At 38.4% G+C, this 27,842-nt stretch overlaps 1 protein-coding gene across 13 annotated transcripts in view; it reads left to right on the forward strand.

Annotated features, from left to right (window-relative positions):
• Positions 1-27,842, forward strand: part of MAGI2 (membrane associated guanylate kinase, WW and PDZ domain containing 2) — a 1,476,658-nt gene that overhangs the window by 1,208,920 nt on the left and 239,896 nt on the right. For all 13 annotated transcript variants that reach the window (XM_030825454.1, XM_030825458.1, XM_030825457.1 and 10 more), the window contains one exon: positions 23,232-23,870. In XM_030825454.1, the coding sequence (XP_030681314.1) occupies positions 23,232-23,870 (639 nt within the window). The remainder of the gene's footprint in view (positions 1-23,231; positions 23,871-27,842) is intronic.

Genomic DNA, 27,842 nt, shown 5'->3' on the forward strand with positions numbered 1-27,842 from the left:
CAGCTTAAATTCTGAGTTTTCCCAGAGGTCACTCCGAAGGCTGCAAACTTGCCCTGTTTCAGCTGGTTAAGCTGGGTTTTCTTGCCGTGTTTAAGCTGGATTTGCTTAAGGTTAAGCTGAGATTGCTGCTGGGTTTGAGGATGCCTGCAGGTGTCCTGTATGAGGCAAATCTTACACTTTTCAGTTTTCAGTCTCCCTATTGATTGATAGTAGTTAAGCACTGCCTCTTTAGTTAATGACAGATCCTGCTATTGGAACCAGAAAAGCAAGAATTTTCACTAAATTGTTCCTGTGCTCACTTAAACTACAACTGTAGCCTCAATGGGAGGGAACACTCTGGATGGACCAACACACACCACACGCATGCACACACACACACACATATCCCATGACTGTCTCCCCACTCAGAGGGATTTGAACACAGGAACATGGATTAGTCTCCTTAATGCTGGCTCAGGCCTATCAATTTGGTTTCATCAGCTCCCACCTGACTTCTCCCTTCTTTATTTCCTAGCTGCAGCTAAGATGCCCTGAGGGTGATTGAATTCAGGATATCATTCACCTGTTTACTGCAGTTTTAAGCCTGATGTTCAGCCTGGACTCTCTTCCTGACTAAATAATTAAAATAGTGTCTAAAACAGCACAAACAAGAGAAAATTTAAATATGAATACACACACACAGTATACAATATGGTGTGTCAAAACTTACCTACAAAGCAGGAGACTTAGAAGTGCCAGTTTATCCACTTGGAGTGACTTAAGCCTTCCCCTAGGCAAATGTTTTTAGACTATGTCTCATCAAAATTGTTCAGACATAAGCTGTATTTCTGTGTGTTTAACTGAGAGTTCTGATACCACCATTTGAGTCAACAGGAAATACAATCCCAGAACTGAAGAAGTGTGATTAATCCAAGGAATCTGATCCCATTCAATGTTTGTGCTGTACCAAGTAAGTAAAGGACTAAAAACCAACTAGTAAAACCACGTAGTGTGAAACCAGTTCCGATATGTTAAAATCTCTCTCCCACATCCTGTCACATACCCCCTGCCCTAATCACTAACCATCACCATCATCTTCATTTTTCTTCAGTAAGTTTAATAAATAAGTTTGAATAGATACATTGTATAGTTCCAGAAATAGATCAGACTCCTCTTTTCAGTCAAGTTTGAGCTTTGGTCTCTGTATAGCTAGTGCTCTCCAGAGAAACAAAACCAGAGTAGGTATTGGCTCACACAAATTGTGAGGGCTGGCAAATTTAAAATCTGAAGGGCAGGGAAGCAGACTGGAAACCCTTGGACAGGAACTAATGCTTCAGTTTTGAGGCAAAATTTCTTCTTCCACAGGGAAACGTCAATTTTATTCTTAAGGCCTTTCAACTGATTCAATGAGACCTGGCCAAAGTATCAACGATGATCTCCTTTACTTAAAGTCAGTTAATTGTAGATGTTAACTATATCCACAAAATGTATTTACCAAGCAACATCGAGATTAGTGTTACATTGAATAATTGGGACTATAGTCTAGCCAACTTGACACATAAAACTATCCATCACAGTCCTTATGAACAGAAAAATCTTCCACATCTATATTTGAGTAGTAATCTCTTAAACTTGTATTATTTCAGAGAGCTTATAAAAACCATATCAATCCAGATCTACAAAACACAAGGCGGGAGTGTAGGCAATTATTGAAATATTTAAATTATGAGTTTTTGCTTATCTGAATTAGTAGAGCAGACAACCTCACTTCACGAATTTAAATTATGAGTTTTTGCTTATCTGAATTAGTAGAGCAGACAACCTCACTTCACGAGAAACTTGATTGTCTTCTACTCTGAAACCTACTCTTGAGGAACAGCAGTGCCATGAAATCAGCAGCTAATTAATGGTACTCTGTATCAGGGCAGAGACACTGAAAAACCTTAGAATGCACGTTTGGTTGTTGTGTTGTTGTTGTTGTTGTTGTTTTTCGTAATTCCCGGTACTCCCCAGGATAAGCATCTCTTACCCTACTTTGCTGAGATAATGATTGGAGTTTCCTTATAAATCAAGATTCTATTGCTCCTACTACCCTTTTGTTTTCCCCTCTAGAGTTAGATAAAAAGGTATCTTTCTCAATCTGAAGCCAAACTTCAAGCTAAACTTTCAAATTCACATACTCTGATCTTGGATCACATTCTCCTAACCCAATGTGTTAAGTTTCTCTTTCCCAATTCCTCCTCCTCTTTGCTCTTCCGTCTGCCTGCTCTGATTAGTTACTTTTCTGTGCATTTTCTGCCTCTCCCTACCAGACTTCTTAGATGTAGTAGATAGGCAGCCACCACGTCTATAGTCTCACTACTTGTTCTCTCTACAATTTCCTATACTATTGTCTCTACTCTCAATAGCCTACTGAAACTAAGCTTGGGAATATCCCTGGGGTATACCCACTTGGCGAAATCAATGGCTACTTTCCAATCTGATGTTCTATTGTTGCCACATTGTAAACAGGTAATCAGCCCTTCTTCAGACACCATTCTTCTCTGGCACCCTACACTAATGACTCTCCTCCGAAATCTCACTTTTCCCATCTCCCTCATGGGCTTCTCTTAACTCAGAATCCACTCTCTTGCTAACCCCGTTTTCTAAAACTTGCTGCACCTTTGGATAGCTCTTTTTTGGACATCTCATGCCTTCTTAAAATGTTACTCATTTTTTGCATTTGGCAAATGTTTGCAAGCCTTTACTGTGTGTCACTGCTGTACTGGATGCCCCCTAGATAAATGAGAAATAAGAGTGATTGTTTTCTACATTATTCCAAAGAGAAGAGGTAAAAAGTTTCTTTCATTTTGTTTTGATACTTTTGTGATCACTGGTTATTTTTAATATTTAGCTGAAGTACTAAATGGGAATTACACATTGAATCATAATAAATTATGCTAGTTTTCTTTGCTAAATCATAGTTTACTATACTTTAGGATCAAGGACTATATTTTACTCATCTTTGTATCTGCTGGGACTTCATATGTATTAAATGGGTACTAAAACATTAAAATTATTTTTTATGACAAAAATACATCAAACTAATGTAAGTTACAGTGGTTGACTCATGCCGATTAGAAACTACAACTGGTAGTTAAATTAGTAAAAATAGAGCTAATTTAATAAATAAGATTGAGATTGGAAAATCATTTTAAATATGGAACGCAGAGAGAAATAAGAAGTCTGGAAGTGAATGCTCATGACCTAGGTCTCTATATTGATGACTCCAAAAGTTGTATCTCTAGCCCCTCCCCTCAATGTTTACAAGTCTCCTCCCCCTTCCACTAGAATTTACCAAGCAAATATCATAATTTACATTCTTCTCCTCTACCATGAATTTTCATGCACACCAGTGAAATTACTATTCTCATAACCAGGTTAACATTTTAAATATATCTTTAGCTTGTAAGATACTGAAAATAAAGATGATATTGTATATTTCATATACATATAATATGTAAGATAACTCATAACTGCAATTATCTTTTACCTATATTAATTCAATTGTTAATCAACTATAGTCAGTAAATTGTTAAAATTAATGTTCATGCATCTTTCCTGATTTAAAAATAAATTAGTAAAGAGTCTATAAGAAAATTTTGACTGAACAAAGAAAAATACTTAAGTGAAATAAACACTAAAGTTTATGTTAGTGTTCCCTTTGCCTTTGGGAAAAAAAAATTCCACCTCTTAGCTCTAATCTTTCTCCACTAAGCAAGTAGATGCATTGTCAGATTTAAAATGGTAATTGCATGTGTAGTAGGTGAATAAATTTAAGAAGCTGCAGTCAAACCCACAGGGAAAATGAAACTAAGACAAAAAATTAAAGACATTTGACAGCAGAAAATATTTGGTATAGTTTCTATTTCCTGTCCTTTCAGAGCTAAGTCTGAATTTTAATTAATATTTTTTCCAATATCTATCTTGACTCAAGCATTTTATGCTGAAGAAATTATTGAAAGATCAGCTAGCAGACTTTTGATGTAGCAATAAATATTTATGATCTACTGACTGTATTTTTATATTATTCATTGACTAAGTCCTTAGATCTCTTGCTTCCCTAGACCAGTAATTAGGGAGATGAAATACGAGTTTATGCTTTCTCTGTCAGTTTCATGAGTAGAATTCAAAATGGAAAGGGTAACAATCACATGCCCTCAACAGTCAGTGATTACTGTTTATGTAGAAAAGTTAGCATGTCTGTGTAACTAAAACTGAAAATACAGTGTACAAAAAAGATATTATGTATATGTTTCAGGTGTTCTAGACCTAAGAAAACTAATTTATTTACAGTCAGCTAAAGGGCTAACTGCTCTTTCCATATTCAAGTCCATTATTTTCATTAAGATTATTCAACCGACTATCAGTTAACTGGTATATCCAGTCCTATTACTAATAATTCTTCTGCCTTTTAAAATTCATGAAAAACTAAGACTTAAGATTTTCAAAGCTTCAGCATTTCATAAAATACCTTAAAATCATTTTCATTGTTTTCTTTATTGTACATATTAGATGTTTATGACCTCAGAGTTACATCCCCAGTCATCCTCTTTGATAGGCTTGGCATTTTGTTTTTCTTTTCTTCTGATTTGCTTGCTTTAGGACTTGGGCAGGCTGACTAGCCCATTCAAATATAGCTAATTCTGTCACTGAGTGATTCTTCCTATGGGCCACAACTTGTGAATAAAAACAAGACTGTTTGTTATGTCAAAATAAAGTATCATCTGGGTCTGCTGGCAAGATGGCCAAATAGGAACAACTTCAATCTGCAGCTCCCAGCGAGATCGAGGCAGAAGGCAGGTGATTTCTGAATATCCAACTGAGGTACCTAGTTCATCTCACTGGGACTGGTTGGACAGTGGGTGCAGCCCACAGAGGGCGAGCCAAAGCAGGGTGGGGCATCACCTCACCTGGGAAGCACAAGGGGTTGGGGAATTCTGTCCCCTACCCAAGGGAAGCCATGAGAGATTGTACCAGGAGGAACAGTGCACTCCAGCCCAGATACTGTGCTTTTCCCACCATCTTCACAGCCAGCAGACCATGAGATTCCCTCTGGTGCCTACCCCACCAGGGCCCTGGGTTTCAAGCACAAAACTGGGCAACCATTTGGGCAGACACCAAACTAACTGCAGGAGTTTTTTTTTTTTTTTTTTCATACCCCAGTGGAACCTGGAACACCAGCAAGACAGAACCATTCACTCCCCTGGAAAAGAGGCTGAGGCCAGGGAGCCAAGTGGTCTGGCTCAGCAGGTCCCACCCCCACAGAGCCCAGCAAGCTAAGATCCACTGGCTTGAAATTTTCGCTGCCAGCACAGCAGTCTGACCCTGACCTGGGACACTTGAGCTTGATAGGGGGAGGGGCGTCTGCCACTGCTGAAGCTTGAGTAGGTGGTTTTCCCCTCACAGTGTATACAAAGCTGCCATGAAGTACGAACTGAGAGGAGCCCACCACAGCTAAGCAAGGCCTCTGCAGCCAGACTTCCTCTCTAGACTCCTCAACTCTGGGCAGGGCATCTCTAAAAAAAGGCAGCACCCCAATGAGGGACTTATAGATAAAACCCCCATCTCCCTGGGACAGAGCACTTGGGGGAAGGGGTGGCTCTGGGCACAGCTTTAGCAGACTTAAACGTCCCTGCCTGACAGCTCTGAAGAGAGCAGTGGTTCTCCCAGCACAGCCTTTGAGCTCTGTTAAGGGACAGACTGCCTCCTCAAGAGGGTTCCTGACCCCTGTGTATCCTGACTGGGAGACACCTCCCAGTAGGAGCTGACAGACACCTCATACAGGAGAGCTATGGCTGGCATCTGTCAGGTGCCCCTCTGGGATGAAGCTTCCAGAGGAAGGAACACGCAACAAACTTGGCTGTTCTGCAGCATCTGCTGGTGATACCCAGGCAAACAGGGTCTGGAGTGGACCTCCAGCAAACTCCAGGAGACCTGCAGCAGAGGATCCTGACTGTTGTTAGAAGGAAAACTAACAAACAGAGAAAGGAATAGTATCAGCATCAACAAAAAGGCCATCCACTCAGAAACCCCATCCGAAGGTCCCCAACATCAAGGACCAACAGTAGATAAATCCACAAAGATGGGGAGAAACCAGTGCAAAAAGGCTGAAAATTCGAGAAACCAGTGCAAAAAGGCTGAAAATTCCAAAAACCAGAATGCCTCTTCTCCTCCAAAGGATCACAACTCCTCGCCAGCAAGGGAACAAAACTGGGTGGAGAATGAGTTTGACGAATTGACAGAAGTAGGCTTCAGAAAGTGGGTAATAACAAACTCCTCCGAGCTAAAGGAGCATGTTCTAACTCAATGCAAGGAAGCTAAGAACCTTGAAAAAAGGTTAGATGAATTGCTAACCAAAATAAACAGTTTAGAGAAAATATAAATGACCTGATGGAGCTGAAAAACACAGCGCAAGAACTTCTTGAAGCATACACAAGTATCAATAGCCAAATCAATCAAGTGGAAGAAAGGATATTAGAGATTGTTATCAACTCAATGAAAAAAAGCAAGAAGACAAGATTAGAGAAAAAAGAGTGAAAAGAAATGAACAAAGCCTCCAAGAAATATGGGACTATGTGAAAATATCAAATCTACGTGTGATTGGTATACCTGAAAGTGACAGGGAGAATGGAACCAAGTTGGAAAACACTCTTCAGGATATTATCCAGGAGAACTTCCCCAACATAGCAAGGCAGGCCAACATTCAAATTCAGGAAATACAGAGACCACCACAAAGATACTCCTCGAGAAGAGCAACCCCAACACACATAATCATCAGATTCACCAAGGTTGAAATGAAGGAAAAAATGTTAAGGGCAGCCAGAGAGAAAGGTTGGGTTACTCACAAAAGGAAGCCCATCAGACTAACAGAGGATCTCTCTGTAGAAACCATACAAGCCAGAAGAGAGTAGGGGCCAATATTCAACATTCTTAAAGAATTTTCAACCCAGAATTTCATATCCAGCCCAACTAAGCTTCATAAGTGAAGGAGAAATTTTTGCAGTGGTACCAGCCACTGCAAAAACATGCCAAATTGTAAAGAACATCAACACTATGAAGAAACTGCATCAACAAATGGGCAAAATAACCAGCTAGCATCATAATGACAGGATCAAATTCACACATAACAATATTAACCTTAAATGTAAACAAGCTAAATGCCCCAATTAAAAGACATAGACTAGCAAATTGGATAAAGAGTCAAGACCCATCAGTATGCTGTATTCAGTAGACCCATCTCACGTGCAAAGACACACACAGACTCAAAATAAAGGGATGGAGGAGTATTCACCAAGCAAATGGAAAGCAAAAAAAAGGGGTTGCAATCCTAGTCTCTGATAACACAGAATTTAAACCAACAAAGATCAAAAGAGACAAAGAAGGCCATTACATAATGATAAAGGGATCAATCCAACAAGAAGAGCTAACTGTCCTAAATATATGTGCACCCAATACAGGAGCACCCAGATTCATAAAGTAAGTTCTTAGACACCTACAAAGAGACTTAGACTCTCACACAATAAAAATGGGAGACTTTAACACCCCACTGTCAACATTAGACAGACCAACCAGACAGAAAATTAACAAAGATATCCAGGACTTGAACTCAGCTCTGGACCAAGCAGGCCTAATAGACATGTACATAACTCTCCACCTAAAATCAACAGAATACACATTCTTCTTAGCACCACGTTTCATTTATTCTAAAATTGACCACATAATTGGAAGTAAAACACTCCTCAGCAAATCCAAAAGAAAGGAAATCATAAACAGTCTCTCAGACCACAGTGCAATCAAATTAGAACTCAGGATTAAGAAACTCACTCAAATCCACACAACTACATGGAAAATGAACAGCCTGCTCCTGAATGACTACTGAGTAAATAACGAAATGAAGGCAAAATAAAGATGTTCTTTGAAACCAATGAGAACAAAGGACACAATGCACCAGAATCTCTGGGACACATTTAAGCAGTGTGTAGAGGGAAATTTATAGCACTAAATGTCCCCAAGAGAAAGCAGGAAAGATCCAAAATCGACACCCTAACATCACAATTAAAAGAACTAGAGAAGCAAGAACATACAAACTCAAAAGCGAGCAGAAGGCAAAAAATAACTAAGATCAGAGCAGAACTGAAGGAGATAGAGACATGAAAAACCCTTAAAAAATCAATGCATCTAGGAGCTGGTTTTTAGAAAAGGTCAACCAAATAGACTGCTAGCAAGACTAAAAAGAAGAAACAAATAGACTCAATAAAAAATGATAAAGGGGATGTCACCACCAATCCCACAAAAATACAAACTACCATCAGAGAATAGTATAAACACCTCTACACAAATAAACTAGAAAATCTAGAAGAAATGGATAAATTCCTGGACACATACACCATCCTAAGACTAAACCAGGAAGAAGTCAAATCCCTGAATAGACCAATAAGAAGTTCTGAAATTGAGGCAATAATTAATAGCCTACCAACCAAAAAAAGTTCAGGACCAGACAGATTCACAGCCAAATTCTACCAGAGGTACAAAAAGGAGCTGGTACCATTCCTTCTGAAACTATCCCAAACAATAGAAAAGGAAGGAATCCTCCCTAACTCATTTTTATGAGGACAGCATCATTCTGAAACCAAAACCTGGCAGAGACACAACCAAAAAAGAAAATTTCAGGCCAATATCCCTGATGAACCTCGATTCGAAAATCCTCAATAAAATACTGGCAAACTGAATCCAGCAGCCCATCAAAAAGCTTATCCACCACGATCAAGTCAGCTTTATACCTGGGATGCAAGGCTGGTTCAACATACACAAATCAATAAACGTAATCCATCACATAAACAGAACCAAAGACAAAAACCACATGATTTTCTCAATAGATGCAGAAAAGGCCTTTGATAAAATTCAACACCCCTTCATGCTACAAAAACTCTCAGTAAACTAGGTATTGATGGAACATATCTCAAAATAAGAGCTATTTATGACAAACCCACAGCCAATATCATACTGATACAGGAAAAACTAAGTATTCCCTTTGAAAACTGGCACAAGACAGGGATGCCCTCTCTCACCACTCCTATTCAACATAGTATTGGAAGTTCTGGCCAGGGCAATCAGGCAAGAAAAAGAAATAAAGACTATTCAAATAGGAAGAGAGGAAGTCAAATTGCCTCTGTTTGCCAATGACATGATGGTATATTTAGAAAACCCCATTTTCTCAGCCCAAAATCTCCTTAAGCTGATAAGCAACTTCAGCAAAGTCTCAGGATACAAAATCAATATGCAAAAATCACAAGCATTCCTGTATATCAATAAACAGACAGAGAGCCAAGTCATGAGTGAACTCCCATTGACAATTGCTATAAAGATAATAAGATACCTAGGAATACAACTTACAAGGGATGTGAAGGACCTCTTCAAGGAGAGCTACAAACCACTGCTCAAGGAAATAGGAGAGGACACAAATGGAAAAATATTCCATGCTCATGGATAGGAAGAATCAATATCGTGAAAATGGCCATACTGCCCAAGATAATTTATAGATTCAATGCTATCCCCATCAGGCTACCATTGACTTTCTTCACGGAGTTGGAAAAAACTACTTCAAATTTCATACAGAATCAAAAAAGAGCCCTCATAGCCAAGACAATCCTAAGCCAAAAGAACAAAGCTGGAGACGTCATGCTATCAGACTTCAAACTATACCACAAGGCTACAGTAACAAAAACAGCATGGTACTGGTACCAAAACAGATATATAGACCAATGGAACAGGACAAAGGCCCCAGAAATACCCCCACATATCTACCAGCATTTGATCTTTGACAAACCTGACAAAAACAAGCAATGGGGAAAGGATTCCCTATTTAATAAATGGTGTTGGGAAAACTGGCTAGCCATATGCAGAAAGCTGAAACTGGACCCCTTCCTTACACCTAAGACTTAAACGTAAGACCTAAAACCATAAACACCCTAGAAGAAAACCTAGGCAATACCACTCAGGACATAGGCATGGGCAAAGACTTTATAACTAAAACACCAAAAGCAATGGCAACAAAAGCCAAAATTGACAAATGCTTCTGCACAGCAAAAGGAACTATCAATCATCAGAGTGAACAGGCAACCTGAAGAATGGGAGAAAAATTTTGCAATCTATCCGTCTGACAAAGGGCTAATATCCAGACTTAAACAAATTTACAAGAAAAATCAAACAACCCCATCAAAAAGTGGGCAAAGGATATGAACAGCCCCTTCTCAAAATAAAGCATTTATGCAGCCAACAAACATGAAAAAAAAGCTCATCATCACTGGTCATCAGAGAAATGCAAATCAAAACCACAATGAGATACTATCTCATGCCAGTTAGAATGGCGATCATTAAAAAGTCAGGAAACAACAGATGCTGGAGAGGATATGGAGAAACAGGAATGCTTTTACACTGTTGGTGGGAGTTTAATTAGTTCAACCATTGTGGAAGACAGTGTGGCAATCCCTCAAGGATCTAGAACTAGAAACACCATTTGACTCAACAATCCCATTACTGGGTATATCTCCAAAGGATTATAAATCATTCTACTATAAGGACTCATGCACAAATATGTTTATTGTGGCACTGTTCACAATAGCAAAGACTTGGAACCAACCCAAATGTCCATCAATGATAGACTGGATAAAGAAAATGTGGCACATATACACCATGAAATACTATGCAGCCATTATAAAAGAGTGAGTTCATGTCCTTTGCAGGGACATGGATGAACTAGAAACCATCATTCTCAGCAAACTAACACAAGAACAGAAAACCAAACACCACATGTTCTCACTCATAATTGGGAGGTGAACAATGAGAGCACATGGACATAGGGAGGGGAACATCACACACCAGGGCTCCTTGGTGGGTGGGGGACTGGTTGAGGGATAGCATTAGGAGGAATACCTAAGGTAGATGACGGGTCGAAGGATACAGCCAACCACCATGGCACATGTATACCTACGTAACCTGCACGTTCTGCACATGTACCCCAGAACTTAAAATATAATAAAAAAAATCTATGTTTACATTATGTAATAGTATTCAGTTCAAGCAGTCAAATGTGAAATTAGATACACAATATTTGAAGTGATTAATTTTAGCCTGTCTTAAGGAAATGCCAAATAAATAGATGAAATGAATCTTGAAATTTTATAAGCCTATATAAACAAACATCCACATAGTTGGAAGACAACTCTGAATGTAACCCCAAACCCACTAGGGATATGGCAGCTCGGTCATTTATAATTGTTGGACTTGACTCCTCTAAGCCACAATTGCCTCTTGTATGTAATGGGGACACTATATTCTTCATCACGCTACTTCAAGGATTAAAATAAAATGAAGTCTCTGGAATGCTTGACTGACTTCTTGGCATACAGTTATTGTTCTTAGCACATAGTGGTAGCTGTAGTTATTATTAGCCATTTCTCCCTGATCTCCAACAGTATATTTATTCAGAAGAAAGGATTTAATTAGCTGTTTTGCATTATCTATACCAAAAATATCAAATTTAAAATATCCAAAATTTTGCTTTTCAATTAATATGCCACCACATGGTTAAGATTTTTGCATTTTACAATGATTTGAAGGAACTTGATATAAAATGAAGCACTAGTGCTATAATTATAAAACTCTTACTAGATTTAGTTTAAAAAGCAAGAAATTTTCATTGTTTCTGACTCTATTGTTAACTATATTTTGCTGGAATGGAAAGTATAACACAGAAGTGAACAAATTAACATACAAACATGTGGACCTATCTACATGTATATTTACATAGATACATGTTCAATAGTAGTACAGAGGGAGGGGGCAACTTAAAATCTTTGGTGATGATTCTCTGCTAACTTATCCCAATCAGCTTCAGTATCGTATAATAATTGTAACATTGGAAACAGCAGGGGATTAGATTGTTTTCCTCCGTGCCATTTGTCTGTTGTGTCTGAGAATAAAATAATCTTCCATTGTGTGCGGTGAAATTGCTTTATATTTCCCTGAAACCCCTAGGCTTGATTATTCATACCCTTAAGAATCTGTGTGCAGTGTCTAACATGGAGAGGGTAGTGGTGGGTATATGCCCTATGGAGAAAGTAGTAGATGTCTGATAAAATAAGGTACCATATTGCTTTCCTTTTCTCTTCACATAAATCAGAGAGATAATAACTATCTTTCTCTGGATTCCAAAATTTCAGTGCAGCCAAGACAAATTTTGTTCTTCCTTTTTGCCATGTGTTTGAGGGAGTTTTAATTGGCAATCCTTGTGTATATGGCCCAATGAACAGGCTGACTCCTTGATACTTGTATAAAATATTGCTCTTTCTGAAACTGAAATTGGAAATAAAAGGGTCCAAGTTTGAACAATCAAAGTCTGTCAGTGAAGATTCACATCTGCCAAGTCTATTTCCCTTTTAACAAGTTAGAAGGGCTCTCTCGTCAAACCCTGGACCCGTGTGTATGCAATATACAGTCACATTTTTAGCACGGCACATTTGTTCTTTCTGCCAGCCATTTTATGAAGCTCAGCAACTTAATGCTGCACCACTTCTGAAATCCATATGGGAGAAATATTCTGGCAGCCCTCATTTCAGCAAGGCAGCAGGGGCCTTGTAATTTCTCACAAATGAAGGGAGTGAAGGAGTAGATCAACATAATAGAATATGTTATACTACCAGTTAAGGCATGTTGATTGGCTTGCAATTGAAGCACTAGTCAGAACACTTTCCAGAATTACCACGTAGGTTGATAGAGACCTAGGGTTGAGCGCTTCTCTGACCAAGCAGCTCCACCAGTAGACATCCTGCGACACCCAGTGTGGGTATTCAGGACTAGCATCCAGCTCACAATGCAGCAAACAGTACCTTTTTTCAAAAGCAATTCAAGAAAGCAACTTCTCAGAAGGTTGTCTGCAGTTGGAGTCATAAAAGAGGGTTTTTTGGCCAGGCACGGTGGTTCACACCTGTAATCCCAGCACTTTAGGAGGCCAAGGTGGGTGGATCACGAGGTCACGAGACCAGCCTGGCCAACATGGTGAAACCCCGTCTCTACTAAAAATACAAAAAAATTAGCCAGGTGTAGTGCCATGCGCCTGTAGTCCCAGCTACTCGGGAGGCTGAGACAGGAGAATTGCTTGAACCCGGGAGGTGGAGGTTGCCGTAAGCCAAGATTGTGCCACTGCACTCCAGCCTGGGTGACAGAGCAAGACTCTGTCTCAAAAAAAAAAAAAAGGGATTTTTTTCCCCCTCTTCTACATTAATTTCATGGTATCGGAAACTAAATTCTACTTTCCTCTGGCCAAAAACACTGCTCTGGCTGAGTGTGTTGGCTCGCGACTGCAATCCCACAATTTTGGGAGGCCAAGGTGGGCAGATTGCTTGAGTCCAGGAGTTCAAGACCAGCCTGGGCAACATGACAAAACTCACATTTCTACCAAAATATACAAAAATTAGCCAGACGTGGTGGCATGAGCCTGTAGTCCCAGCTCTTCAGAGAGCTGAGGTGGGAGGATCAGTTGAACCCTGAAGGCCAAGACTGCAGTGAGTCAGGATAGTGCCACTACACTTCAGCCTGGGTGACAGTGAAACCTTGTCTCAAATAAACAGAAAAACACTGCTCTATGTGTCTTAAAAGTGTGTGTAGGTGCACAGGTCAGGTAATAAATACACACATACACAATTACAAAAACCTTCAACCATTTGGCAGGAGGTAGCAGTCTGAAATAAAATGGATGCATCTATCCTTTTTTCATCCCTCTCAGTCTCTCTCCTTGTTATTCCTTTTTCTTGCTCAGTCAGAACTGCAGGCTATTGACAGTTGCGGGTACAGTAGAATAAACTGTTGGAAAGTGTGACCAGAAACAGTTCCCAGCTCCACCCCAGCCAGCTGTCCCCTCATTTCAGGGGAGGTTTGATAGCCACTTGCTACACTATGTTGGAGTAAGGTCAAAAGATGGCGACAGGTCATGCCATGCTGGCCTCCAGGAGCCATTTCTGCAAAAACGAATCATGCTTATTCAGGAATACAATTACAGCTGTTTGAAAATAAGCATGCATGTTGCTTAATGTCCACATAAAATCATGACTCTTTCTTGCAAGGTATTTTTGTAACTAGAGTTTTGGTTTTTGGAGTGGGGGTTGGGGGCAGTTAATATGTGGTTGAGTCTACAGGTGTGTCCATAACCCACAGAAGAGTACAGGGGAATGCTACATTTTTATCTTGCGTTCATGAACTTTTAGAGTTTTAAGATTTCTTCTTGAAAATCTTTTGGGTTCTTTTCTAGTAACCTATTTTTATTTTATACGACCCCTCTGATAAAATGTTTGCTACTTTTTGTTTAAAATTCACTACATTCTTTTGAGAAATTACAGATTCATTGACCATTTTATGCTATTGAATTCCCAACGTGAGCAAGCTATTTAGAAAGCCAGTGCTTTTTGGAGCTTTGCAAGAAACAGTCTTTTGTGCTTTCTTTTTTGTGGCTTTACTTATAGTTTTTAATCTGAAGTGTTGTTTCATCTTTGCCAGATCAGCAAATAATCAGTGCTTTAGATTCTCTTAGAATGTATTTTCTGTTTCCTTTTCAACAAAGTAAAATGCAAGCATTTAAATATATCTTACCACTCAATGCCAAACACAAAGGAAATGTAAATACATCGCTGGACTAATTCACATCTGGTAGGGAGTAATTGTTGGATGTGTGCTGCTTAATCATAATTTAAAAAAAAACAAGCTTTTAATTAAGCATCTGTACTGGGTCACACAGATGAAATTATAAAATGTGATTAAGAAGCCTTTCATTCTTTTGAGAAATAAGTGGCTACTCCAATATCTTAGTATCCTTCCACCTATAGATGAGAGTGTTGCAGTCACTGGCTACTTTTGTAGAAAATCAGAGAAGTTCAAGGTAAGCCCTAAGAGGTTTATCACTTACCTGTTTAACTGCACCACTGAAATTTCCCAGTGCCTTATATGAATTCAGTAGGAGAGTTTTCCACATTTTCATCAGATGTAGGAACTCTTAAAGCTGCACCTTAGAAGTCTTTTCTGACTTCTGCATTTTATGTGAAAAGAAAGTAGACCAAGAAAACTTAAATACTTTGCCCAAGATCACACAGCTATTGAAACAATTTATACTAGAGCTTATGTTTTGTGATGGTTATAAGTTGTGTGGGTTATAATGCCCTGTCACCTCCCACCTCAGCATTCTCCTAGCTCTCTTCCAAGCAGCTTATTTTGGAGGACTGCAGAAAATGGACCTAGCAACTGCAGTGAATTCCCCGATTCCCCTGTTTGCAATTATCTGCTTCACTGCATCCCTCCATTAACTTAGCTAATCAAAAGAATATTGCAGTTCATCTCTCAATTTTCACCTTCAGGAATTAAAGATATTTTACCCAGCATTCTGACCAATAATAAGCTGAGGGACACAAAAGAGTCCTCAAGTCAAAATACATCCTGGACTGCTTGAAATTCTTAGCATTTGTGTTGAAGTCTTGGATTCACTTCCTCAATCTAACCTAATTATCAATGTGACTTTAGAGAAGTTACTTCTTCTAGGTTCAGTTTCCCATGTATCAAGTACAGATAACAATGGCTATCTTATATGGGTTTTGTAAGGATTAGGTAAGATGGAGTTTGTAAATGCCAGATAAATATTAAGTATATTAAAATGGTAGTCAATGCTGTTAGTGTGGTTAAATGGATTGAAGAATCATGCTGTCAGGAAGAGTAACACACAGGAAGAAGTAATTAACATTCAGCTAAAGAAGGCGGTCAGAAAGGTGGTTTAAAAGGTGAGGCTGGCCTTAAAGGGTAACGAGCAGCTTGTTAATGGGGAAAAAGCAAGGAGAGAAGCAGAAACAAGAGCACAGAGACTGGAAAGAAAATATAGTGTTGGGGGCATGACCTAAAGCTGGGGCCAACTGAAGCATAGAGTAGGTTGGAAAAAGCAGGAGACAATGAAAATGTGAACTGAGAGCCTCATATGTCACGCTAGAAAGTTTGGACTGAACTCTGTCACTGTCAGCAGGCACTAAAGGATGTTAAGTGAAAAGGGCATTAGAGTGTATGGTATGGGAGATGAGTTGACAGGGAAGCAGGTAGAAGGCAATATCTAGTGCTTTGCAGCCACTGGATATGGAGAATATGAAGACTATTCACACCCTCCTGATTCTTGAGCCAATCTCGACCAGAAGTGGAGGTTTAGCAATGTCTTATGTATTCCTAGAGGTCAAAATGGGGTGAGACTTGAGAACCCCATTACCCCACAAGCTCACTTGGTCATGCCATATGTTGGGCTTCTCTTTGCTATTTCCCTAGTCTTTCCCTCTATGACATCAGGAAGCCCAGCTAAGAGACTATTGCAGAAGTTCATACAATAGATGGTAAGAATCTCATCTCGGGTAGTGGTAGTAGAAAAAGAAAGCAAGGAATCAGTTGAAAAGCTGTCTAAATCCCATTACTGGGTATGTATCCAAAAGCAAATAAATTGTTCTGCCAAAAAGACACATGCACTCGTATGTTCATTGCAGTGCTATTCACAATAGCAAAGGCATGGAATCAATCTAGGTGCCTATCAATGGTGGATTGGATAAAGAAAATGTGGTACATATATGCCATGGAATACTACACAGACATAAAAAATGCTTTTTACAGCAACGTGAATACAGCTGGAGATTGTAACTCTGAGTTAACACAAGAACAGAAAAGCAAACATTATGTGTTCTCACTTATAAGTGGGAGGTAAATGCCGGATATTCATGGACATAAAGATGGCAACGATAGACACTGGGGACTACTAGACAGAGGAGGGAGAGACGGGAGTAAGGACTGAAAAAACCTCCCTATTGGGCACTATGCTTACTACCTGGGTGATGGGATCAGTCATACTCCAAACCTCAGCCTCGTGCAGTATACCCATGTAACAAACCTACACATGTATCCTCTGAATCTGAAATTTAAAAGTTGAAATTTAAAAAAACAAAATAAAAGTTATCCAAGAGCTAAAATCTAAGGGCCTTTGTCTTAGAATTTTAAAGTGAAGATACTTTCAAGATCATCTGGTTCAATCCTCTCTTTTTGTAACATGATGCCCGGCACACAGTAGTTGAATATGTGTAAATCTTTGCTGAATAAATTAATGAATAAGTGAGGAATAAGACCTAGAAGGTGTTGATACCACTAGTTATTGGCATACCTGGCATAACAACATAAACCCCCTGACTTCTAAGTCAGTGCTCTGAGAGCCTCATATGTCATGCTATAAAGTTTGGACTGAACTCTGTCTCTATAAGCGGGCACTAAAGGATGTTAAGTGAAAAGGACAACAGAGTGTATGGTATGGAAGATGAGTTGACAGTGAAGCAGATAGAAGGCAATATCTAGTGCTTTGCAGCCATTAAGCCACATTTGGGCTCATAACATATAGAAAATTATTGAGAAAGATGTTGTCTGAACCTTATTTTTATTCACAGTGTCATTTATGAAGTAGCACATAAGAATAAGCAAAAATTCTTCTAATGAAGGAATTTTATATCATCTGTTACACCTTTCACGCCTAAGTATCTGTTTTTGCATTTCTATTAATACATAATTTGATGGGTATGTATAATAATGCTACCTGCAAGACTGATGTGTAAAGTCAGTAGAACCATGGTAAGATCCAGAACCTCCAAAATTGAATTCTTCTCCAATTGATGGCTGTTTTTATAACTGTCACTCTAAGGAGACCATCTGGGGATTTTTAGAAACTGCTTCAAATTATTTTAAAGGAGACCCAACTTCAACTCTACTGGTATGACATACCACAGTGTTTCACTTTGGGGAATAAACTGTGTCGAGAGCAGTTATTTTCCATTTAACTGATGTGGTGAGTAGCACACCCCCAAAAGTACATGTCAGAATTTATTATGTTTGTGGGGGTTGAGTAGACTCAGAAAATTATGTATTATGATTTAAAACGCAAATTAATATAAGCTGCAGAAAATAAAGCTCAGTAAAATCTTAACCGAGAGGCAACTTTAAAAATAATCCTTTTTAATGTAGAGTGCATGTAATTGGTAGGATGGGAGTTGTCAGGTTTTTTTATTTTTCTTTTATCAAAAATCTGGATAACCTGGCAAAAACAGAAGTTAGAAACGCTAAACTGGAGGTAGTACATTTAGCTATGAAATCTTTTCTGGTTTCCTCTGACTAAGTCTTTCCATCCTTTTTTCGGTGAGAATCTATCCTAAATACCTGAAGAATTCTCAACATAGTAATGATGCTCTGTATATAGTGTAGAGACATCTTGGAACGGGTAGAACTCCCACAAAGGAACAAAGTCTGAGATGCATTTGCAAGCCTCAGACATGAGATAGGAGCAATGTCAGGAGGAGTGATGGAAGATACCTTTGAAGAGGTGAGGAAGGAAATGAATTGGTAGGCATGAGTCCGTACATAGAAAGGAAGTGCTCTTGAGGGTAAAGGGATAGCAGAATTTAACTAGAGGCAAGTAACAAGTTGTAAGTTGTGAGTAGTAAATATACCAGCTTCACAAGAATAACTTATTTGGTGGTGAAGACAAAGATAAGTTGGAAAGACTTAAACAGTTGATCAAGTAGTTTGAACTTAATAGAGTAGACTGTAAGATGAGAATTGACTAGGAAGTAAATTATTCTAGTCTGGTCCAAGGTTGTGTTTAAGGAAGGCAGACAGGGAGTGGTAAGTGAGAGATGTTGAAAAGGAAGATTCTGTAGGCCACAGTGACTCAAAGAATGCGGGGGTAGAGGAAAGAAGTATAAAAATAACTCTAATTAAAGCAATGCTTTATGTAGAGTGCCCTATTTTATCCAAAATGATGAGGTATCCTATTCTGTATTTTGATTCCCATGACTAAGAAAGAAAAAATTATCTTAGAACATTTTTTCATACAGGACAGCAGTTTTAAAGCTCTTGCTTCATCAAACTCACTCTACCTCACTTGCACTTTGAAATTCCATAATTGGCAATCAGGTTGGTGTGAGACCAGACCTGTGGGACACCTAACTCATCACTCACACTCAATCTGACCAACAGGCCTGAGGTCAATAGCCCTAGAACTAACCTAAATATGGCCTGAAGTGAATGACCATTTAGGAAACAAAGTAAACTTTCCAGCAATATAGTAATGAAAATATATGCTTAGCTTTCAAAAGAAATGTATCTTCTTATTTTTATGGAGAAAAAAATTGTTAAAATTCTAAGTATTTTCACAAGGATGATCTCATTTTCACAGTAGCTCTGCAAAAGAGGAAATGGAGGAGATATTTTTATTCCCATTTTATAAAAGAAGAAATTGAGAGATGGGGAGATCAAGTGACTCTTCCAATTCTCTCTCTTAAGTAGGCCAACAGGTTAGAGCCAGAGCCAGTCTTCCTGATGATGTCCCTTTCTGTGCTCTTAAACCCAATCTGTCTGAGGACTTGGCATGGCGCTGTCAGATGACATATACCAGGTGTCTTATATTTTTATTTCACGACATGTAAATGACATCCTTACAGCACAGTCTATTGATATTCTACCCAATAAGCTCTATCTGAACAAGCAAATGTTTGCTGACATCCCCATCTACAAGAGTTTTGGGCATGACTTATTATCTAGACATCTATATATTTTTTTAAAGTGGGCAGTTGAGTACTGTCAAGTTGTTATATAGTTTTATCCTGTGATAACTGGCCACTCATCTTTTACATTCAGAAATCTTCTATGTGTCTTCATAAAGATATTGTTGCAGCGTTCTTTATCCTTGCCTGATGACTTGAAAAATTGCTGTGAGCGGAAAATATCCATAAATTGTAAAAGGCAGTCTTACTAAGAAACACAAATAGTTCTCACTCTGTTTCTAAATAGCAGGATCACATTAAAACTCAAAAATAGATAACATTAATCACTACAATTCAAACAACTACTCTTTAGACCTGGCAGGGAACCTTGAGAGCTTTCAACATAACCCTTAGTTCTTTTTTCCTGTGAAATTCTGGCAGAGCAGAGGGAAGGAGAGAGCGTGCTTGGGGATTGGGGAGTCTGTTAACAGTGATTAAAGTTAGGGAGAGCCTTAGAGGAAGTGGCATTTGTTACCTTTCTGACTTTTACTTGGCCATTCAGAAAGCCATTGTTTCCACAATCATACTCAAGTCATCCTTGACTGTAACTGTGGTGGGAATATCTTGGTAGAACTGTCCTGATTTTGTAGAAGAATACAACAAAGGACAAAGAGTAATTACTGAAATAGCAATCATCTTTTGCATAACAATTTACAGCTTAGAAACCCTTTCACCTGTATGATCTCATTCGTTATTTCCCATAGAACAATAAGTTGCTATTACTATTGTTCAACATTACTTCTAAAGAATCTGAGTCACAGAGGATTGCAGCCAGTTTGGGAAAGTTATACAGCTAATAAGTGATGAAACTAGAACTCAGACCATAGTTTTAGACCTCATATCGCATGTGATCTCTACTATACCTTGCAGCCTCCTAAACCTAAGGAGAATGCTGGAGCAAGAATGAAAGTAAACATAAAAAATAGTCAATGAGTTAAAAACAACTCACTGAATAGGAAATTGAGGAAATGAGGCATACCCAAGAGAAAATCCAAAAGGCCAATAAACATGAAAAGATGCTCACCCTCACTGGCAGTCTGGGAAATGCAAATCAAAACTATGATCACACCCATTAGATTAGTAAAAATTAAGTCTGAGAACACCAAGTACTGCGTCAGATGTAAAGCAATGAAAATTTCAACACACTACTGATGGGAGTGTAAATCAACATGACCTCTTTTGTCGGCCATTTGCCACTATCTAACAAAGTTGAAGATGCACATGGTCTGTGCCAGCACGGGGTTCATAGCAGAGTTATTTTCAATAGCCACAAATTTGTCATAACTCCAGTGTCCATTAACAAAAGAATGGATGAATGTTATTAAGTAGTAATATAGCCATCAATAAATACTATATTCCAATGAAAACTAATCAACTAGAGGCACAAGTATCAAAATAGATAAATATCACAAACACATTTTAAGAAAAGTTATAGGATATTCAAATACATACCATTTACAAAAGGCTTAAAATATGTAAAATACTTTCCAGGGATTATTATTATTTAGGGATTAGATACTATTTAGAGATATTGTTTTTACGGACACCTAGATATGATATAAACTATAAAGGTATATGTAAATAACAAACCTCAAATAGGACAGTGGTTACCTTGGAAAGGGCTATAAAGAAGTGCAAGTTGGGGGAGACGTGCTAGCCAAGGCAGATTCAACGAATATGAGCAATGTTCCAATCATTAAGTTGGATGTTAGTATACAAGTATTTGTTGTTCTTTCAACCTTTTAAATGTGGAAAATATAACATTAAAACTAAAAGAAACAGGAGGAGAGAAAAATAGTCTATCTGAATCAGACACTTCTCTGGGACGCTGAGATGAATGGAATCAATTAAAAACGATGCCCAAAGCATCCCCAGCTGCCACAGTCTGAAGAGGAATTATAATAACAGTGAGGGAATGTCCACTCCAATTCAGTTCTGAGCCATGGATCCACATTCCAGCCACCACATCAGTACCCTCCTCTGACAGACATTATGGAAAAGTGGAGTTCCATCTGACCATTCACATAGGTTATGACATTTTCTAGAGGCAGACCTAACCTGGATCCCTGAAAATGTCTGCTTGGCCTTTCTGTCAATTTGGGAAAAGGGACTGTTAATTAAGACAATGCTGTTAATTGTTTTATTCATTTTATGTTATACACCTACAAAAGACCAGAAAAGTAGTCAACTCTAAAAGTTCAACTCTGTTTTTCATTTTTAGCGTTTGCAAGCTTGCTGGCAAGGATGTCTCAGAATGAAATCCCTAGCCATTTGTACCTCCCATTCCAGAATTATTCTGATAAACTGATGTCTGTTGAGTTGCTTATTTGACGATCTGTGAAAACATGTCTTTTCATCCCTAATATACTCCTCAGCATAGTCAGGCACAATCTCAATTTGCAAGTTCAATTTTCAAGTACTATGGTTTGTGAAGATAAAAATACCAATCCATGATAAAATAGTTCTCCAAAAATAAAATTGTTATTCAAACATAATTGAAAATTTTTAAAAACACTTCTCTCAAACAGCCATGATTTTCTGCATCTTAAGCGGGAAAAAATATTTCTCTGAATATATTTTATAATGGATAATTTGCATTCAGAGCATTTCTAATCATAAAGTTGGCCTCTAACCAGTAGACCTCTGAAAATCTGTGATAGTTCACTGGGGAGAAAGGACAAGTACCTTTATTGAAAATGATCCACAGAAATATTAGTTTATATATGATCAGAGGATGAACTGTGGCAGCTTTCTATTTGAAACTGAGGGTCCCAAATTTCCTCCATCCTATTTTAACAACAATCATATTAATAATAGTCCACATTTATTGAGCACTGTGTGTCATACACTATGCCAAGTACTCTTCCTACATTATGTCATTTCATTCTCACAACTTTACAAATGAAGAACTGTGGCTCAAAGCAGGGAACTTGGTCAATATCATGTATCTGTTAAATAGTAGAGCCAAGATGTCAACCCAGCTCCCTAATCCCAAAACCTGCATTCTTGACCTTTGCTCGCGTATACATGGAAGCTTTGTAATTACCTGCTATAGATGGAAAAAAATAAATGGGCAAATATTTTTCTGTTCCATAAAAAAGAAAAAAGGCAATTGACTTATTCAACTTATACAAAAAAAAATACGCTAGGGCTTTCTTTTTCGTCTAAAACTCATGACCACTACTTCTCAATAGTTCGAAAATTGTATTAACTGAATTACACTGAAGATGGAAAGTAAGATGAAAAAGCAGCATAGAGAATGTGCTTCTTCAAGGTACACATTCCTCTAACCTTTTCTTTCAGAGCCTTTGTTTCTGAATATGAAGTTGTTTCTGAACTTCAAGAATAACCAAATAGCTTTTTTTCAGCACTTGATCATTGTATTTGTTGGCAGTCCTGTTGTAACCTTGAGTCACCTACAGTGATTTTAAGTATTATTCTAATTGATTTTCTCACTGCTTACTGAGAAACAACACCTCTCATTAGTCTCATAAATAATTCCATTTCTCTATGTCAACGTTAATTGAACTTACCTCATGTTGTCAATCTCTTTTTTTCTTACAGGTGATGTCATTGTCTATATTAATGAAGTTTGTGTCCTTGGACACACTCATGCAGATGTTGTCAAACTTTTCCAGTCTGTTCCTATTGGTCAGAGTGTCAACCTGGTGTTGTGTCGTGGCTACCCTTTGCCCTTTGATCCTGAAGACCCTGCTAACAGCATGGTGCCACCCCTTGCAATAATGGAGAGGCCACCTCCGGTGATGGTCAATGGAAGACACAACTATGAAACATATTTGGAGTACATTTCTCGGACCTCACAGTCAGTTCCAGATATAACAGATCGGCCGCCTCATTCTTTGCACTCCATGCCAGCTGATGGTCAGCTAGACGGCACGTATCCACCGCCCGTCCATGATGACAATGTGTCTATGGCTTCATCTGGGGCCACCCAAGCTGAACTTATGACCTTAACCATTGTGAAAGGTGCCCAGGGCTTCGGATTCACTATTGCCGACAGTCCTACAGGACAGCGGGTGAAACAAATACTTGACATTCAGGGATGCCCTGGCCTGTGTGAAGGCGACCTCATTGTTGAGATCAACCAGCAGAATGTACAGAACCTGAGCCATACAGAAGTAGTGGATATACTTAAGGACTGTCCCATTGGAAGTGAAACTTCTTTGATTATCCATCGAGGAGGTAAGACAAACACTGGCTCAGCAATAAAATATGTGGGTAAAATAGTAGGATCATTTAATAATATTGTTAAAATGGAGATTTCCTTGGAGTTGAATGAAATTATACTTTAAAAAATAAAGCTTAAAGAGTAAGAGAGAAAAACATGAATTAAAGGAAGCTTTGTTTTTGAATTCTGAGAATACGTCTTTTTCTATTTTGTGTTAAACACAGTAATAGTTCTTTCAGTCTTACAGACATATTGATAGAAAGTTAGAGGGTAAAGATCAAATCCTCAACTATGAATGTATTTTGTTTCAAAAGTTCATTCACGTGTCGGTCATGGAGAACTCAAACTGGTTTCCCATTGATTTAATTAAGAAACACGCTTTTACGATGGAAGCGATGCTTTGAATCGTGCTTAGGTTTCCAGGCTAGCAGGTGGAAGCTGGTTCAACCCCTACTAAATCCAAGCACGGTCTTGACAATACTCAGATGGACCATGAACTGTGAGAGCTGTGGGAGCTGTGCTGCTGTAGAAAAATCTTTTCACAGTTTGGAATGATGCTGTTCAGGACACTTCTGCTACTACAGGGACTGCTCTAGCAACAATTACCCATAGTGCCTCCCATGATCTGGGAAGAAAGTTACAGAACAGGGTGAGGGCTGAAGTTCTGGGCTGAGTGTCCTAGGCAAAGTATGGAAATAGGAACAGTGCCAAGTGTGGTAGAAGCTCTGAGCCATGAATGTTTCTTCCCCTCTACCTTTTCTGTGGGGAAGGGAATGGGGTAAAGCACAGGGCCCCTTCTCCACACCTCTGCTGCTTTGCTCTGGATGACCAGTGAACCTGGAGAGAGAAGGGAGGGAAGAGGCCATAGATAAAGAGGATACTATCTCAAAAAAAAGAGTGTAAAGGAAAAGGATCAGGCTAAGCCCTGGTTTTCCCATTTGCCAATTTGTGGACTTAGGACACTGAAAGTCAATGAGCCTCAGCCGTGTCATCTGTTACAATGGGATAATAATACTACCTAACCCAATGGTAGTGTTGTAACCCAACATGTGCTCACTAAATGTCTGGCGAGTCTAAACACCGAAGCTTCGGCATGGATGGGTCAGAAGGAACAGGACGATGAGGAACTCATGCATGAAGGACACACGTGTGACAAACATGTGGTTGCCTATTCAGAGCACTCAAAACTGCCTGAAACTCTGTCAGTTTGAAATGCAAGTGAAGGCAGTCAAAGCTGAAAGAAAGAAGCACCTTTTATGATTTATTTGGCCCTGTCTGCAGGTGTTTTTCCTTCAAGGAAGTATTACATTGTTGATTCCTTGTTTGGAAATGGACAGCAAACACCAGGCATTTGTGAGCAGCACTCTACAAAGTCTTAGGTTCCTGTACTAAAAGGGAAATTCATATGATAGCAAAACAATCTTAAATTTGACCTTCTCAAGGCATTGCTACAAAATAGCACTTGAATTCTCTAATTAAATGTTGGCAGGGTATTTTAATTTCTTGCATTGCTTAAGATTAAAATAAACATTGCTAATTAAACAGCCAAATCTTCATAGTGTCCAATTGAAAATCAAATATTTGGACCAAGTTCTTTATATTAAATGGTATCACAAACTCACTGTGCAGTATCCACTGTATGATTCATAGAAACAAATTTGGATGCATTTTTTATATACAGCTTCTTCTAAAAGCATGACATAGCAGAAAAAAGGTACTTTGAAATCCCTAATTTACATTATGGTAATTTGTACTTTTCTGAAAACATTGTGTGCCTGCTATCAGCTTGGCTACCCTATTCTCACTTCCCCTTTGCCCCCCATTTACTCCAAAAGTAATCAAAGTGGTCTTTGCATTTGGTTTGTGTTTGGGGATGAGGGAATTGGTTTTTGTTTTTTGCCTAGCATAGCAAAATGCAGAATGCTGTGATGCTTAAAGTACTTCTAGTCGAAAACCTCTTGAGTTTACCTTAATTCTCACATTTGTACTCATCTCTCTGAAATTAATAGGAACTAGCACCATGCTTATGTGGTGAAATTCACTTTATCTTATTATGGGCTACTCAGAAGTGCCTATGACCTCATTGAGATAAGCAGACTCAAGAGCCGAGTCGCAGTCTGGGGTCCTTATATCAGGACCATGGGTGGTCGGCTGTTTTTAATTATTTACTAGAGTTTTTAATTTATAAATAATGTACATGGTTTAACTTTTTAAAGCAAATAATGTCAACAAGTATAAAATGAAAGTAATTTTCTGTCCTATCCCAGACTTTCAGTCCTTTCTCCCAGAGACAAATATATTGTTTGCAGGTATAGTCACGGAAAGTTTATTGTCTACTAGCACATGTATGAATATATATAGTATGTTTAATATAGATGGGATACATGTGAGTTACTTTAAAATACCTTGGTTATTTGGTATTTGTTTTACATACACCATGTGGTATAATTTACATATCACAACACTCACCAATGTAAGTGTATGCTCAGCATGTTGCTAAAATGACATAGTTGTGCAACAATCATCATAATCCTTAGAACATCCATCATCCCGAATTCTCCCAAACCCCAGGTAACCACTAATATGCTTTCTGAATAGTTTTGTCTTTCTATAACTTTTTCATAAATGGAATCATACAGTATGTAATATTTTACTTAGCTTAATGCTGGTGAGAGTTACCTATGTCAGTGAGGTTTAAGTGGTTTGTTTCTTTTATGGCTGCATAGTATTCCATTGTACAGATACACGCCATTTTCCTGTCCATTCATTAGTGTATGGACATTTGAGTTGTTTTCAGTTTTTGACATTAATGAATCATGTTGTTATGAACATTTGGATACACGTGTTTGTGTTGCTTATGTTTTCATTTTTCTTGGGTAGATACCTAGGAGTAGTATTGCTCAGCTGTAAGAAGAATATATATTTAAATTGTTAAGAAGTAGAATGTTTCCCAAAATGGCTGTTGTACAAGGTTTCAAATATCTGCCCATTGTTGCCCACATTTGGCATAATCAGTCTTTTTTATTATAGCTATTCTGATGAGCATGTAGTGATACCTTTGTGTGGTTTTAATTTACATTTTCTAATCGTTTTCATGTGTTTATTAGCATTCATATATCTTCGGTAGCATGTCTATTCAAATAATTTGCCTATATTGTGCTGTCCTTTTAAGTTTTATTAAGTTATAAAAGTTCTTCCTTCGTAAGCTATGTGATTTGCAGGTATTTTCTGTCTATAGCTTGTCTTTTCATTTTCTTAGTGGTGCCTTTGAAGCACCCAAGTGTTTAATTCTGTTAAAATCCAATTTATCAATTTATCAAATTTTTCCTTTTTTTTTTTTTTTTTTTTTTGATACTGAGTCTCACTCTGTTGCCCAGGCTGTAGTGCAGTGACACGATCTTGGCTCACTGTAACCCTCACCTCCCGGGTTCAAGCAATTCTCCTGCCTCATTCTCCTGAGTAGCTGGGATTACAGGCATGTGCCAACACATCCGGCTAATTTTTTATATTTTTGGTAGAGACAGGGTTTCACTGTGTTAGCCAGGATGGTCTCAATATCCTGACCTCGTGATCCGCCCACCTCGGCCTCCCAAAGTGCTGGGATTACGTGCATGAGCCACCGTGCCTGGCTCAAGTTTTTTTTTCTTATATGGATCATTCTTTCGGTGTTATATCTAAGAAATCTTTGCCTGACCCGAGATTTCTTGTGTTTTCTTCTAAAAATTGTATACGTTTATCTCTTTTATTTAGGTCTATAAACATTTTAAGATAATTTTTGTGTATACTGTGAATTAAGGGCCTAACTTCATTTTTTTTGTTTGCTTATGTATATCCAATCATTCTAGCACCATTTGTTGAAAAAGCTCATTTTTTTTATTGAATTCCCTTGACACTTTTGTCAAAAATGAATTAGCATAAATGTGGAGGTTTATTTCTAGATGCCCTATTCTGTTCCATTGATCTGTTTGTCTATTCTTATGCTACGA

Source organism: Nomascus leucogenys, chromosome 13, assembly GCF_006542625.1.
Source record: "Nomascus leucogenys isolate Asia chromosome 13, Asia_NLE_v1, whole genome shotgun sequence".
NCBI lineage: Eukaryota > Metazoa > Chordata > Mammalia > Primates > Hylobatidae > Nomascus > Nomascus leucogenys.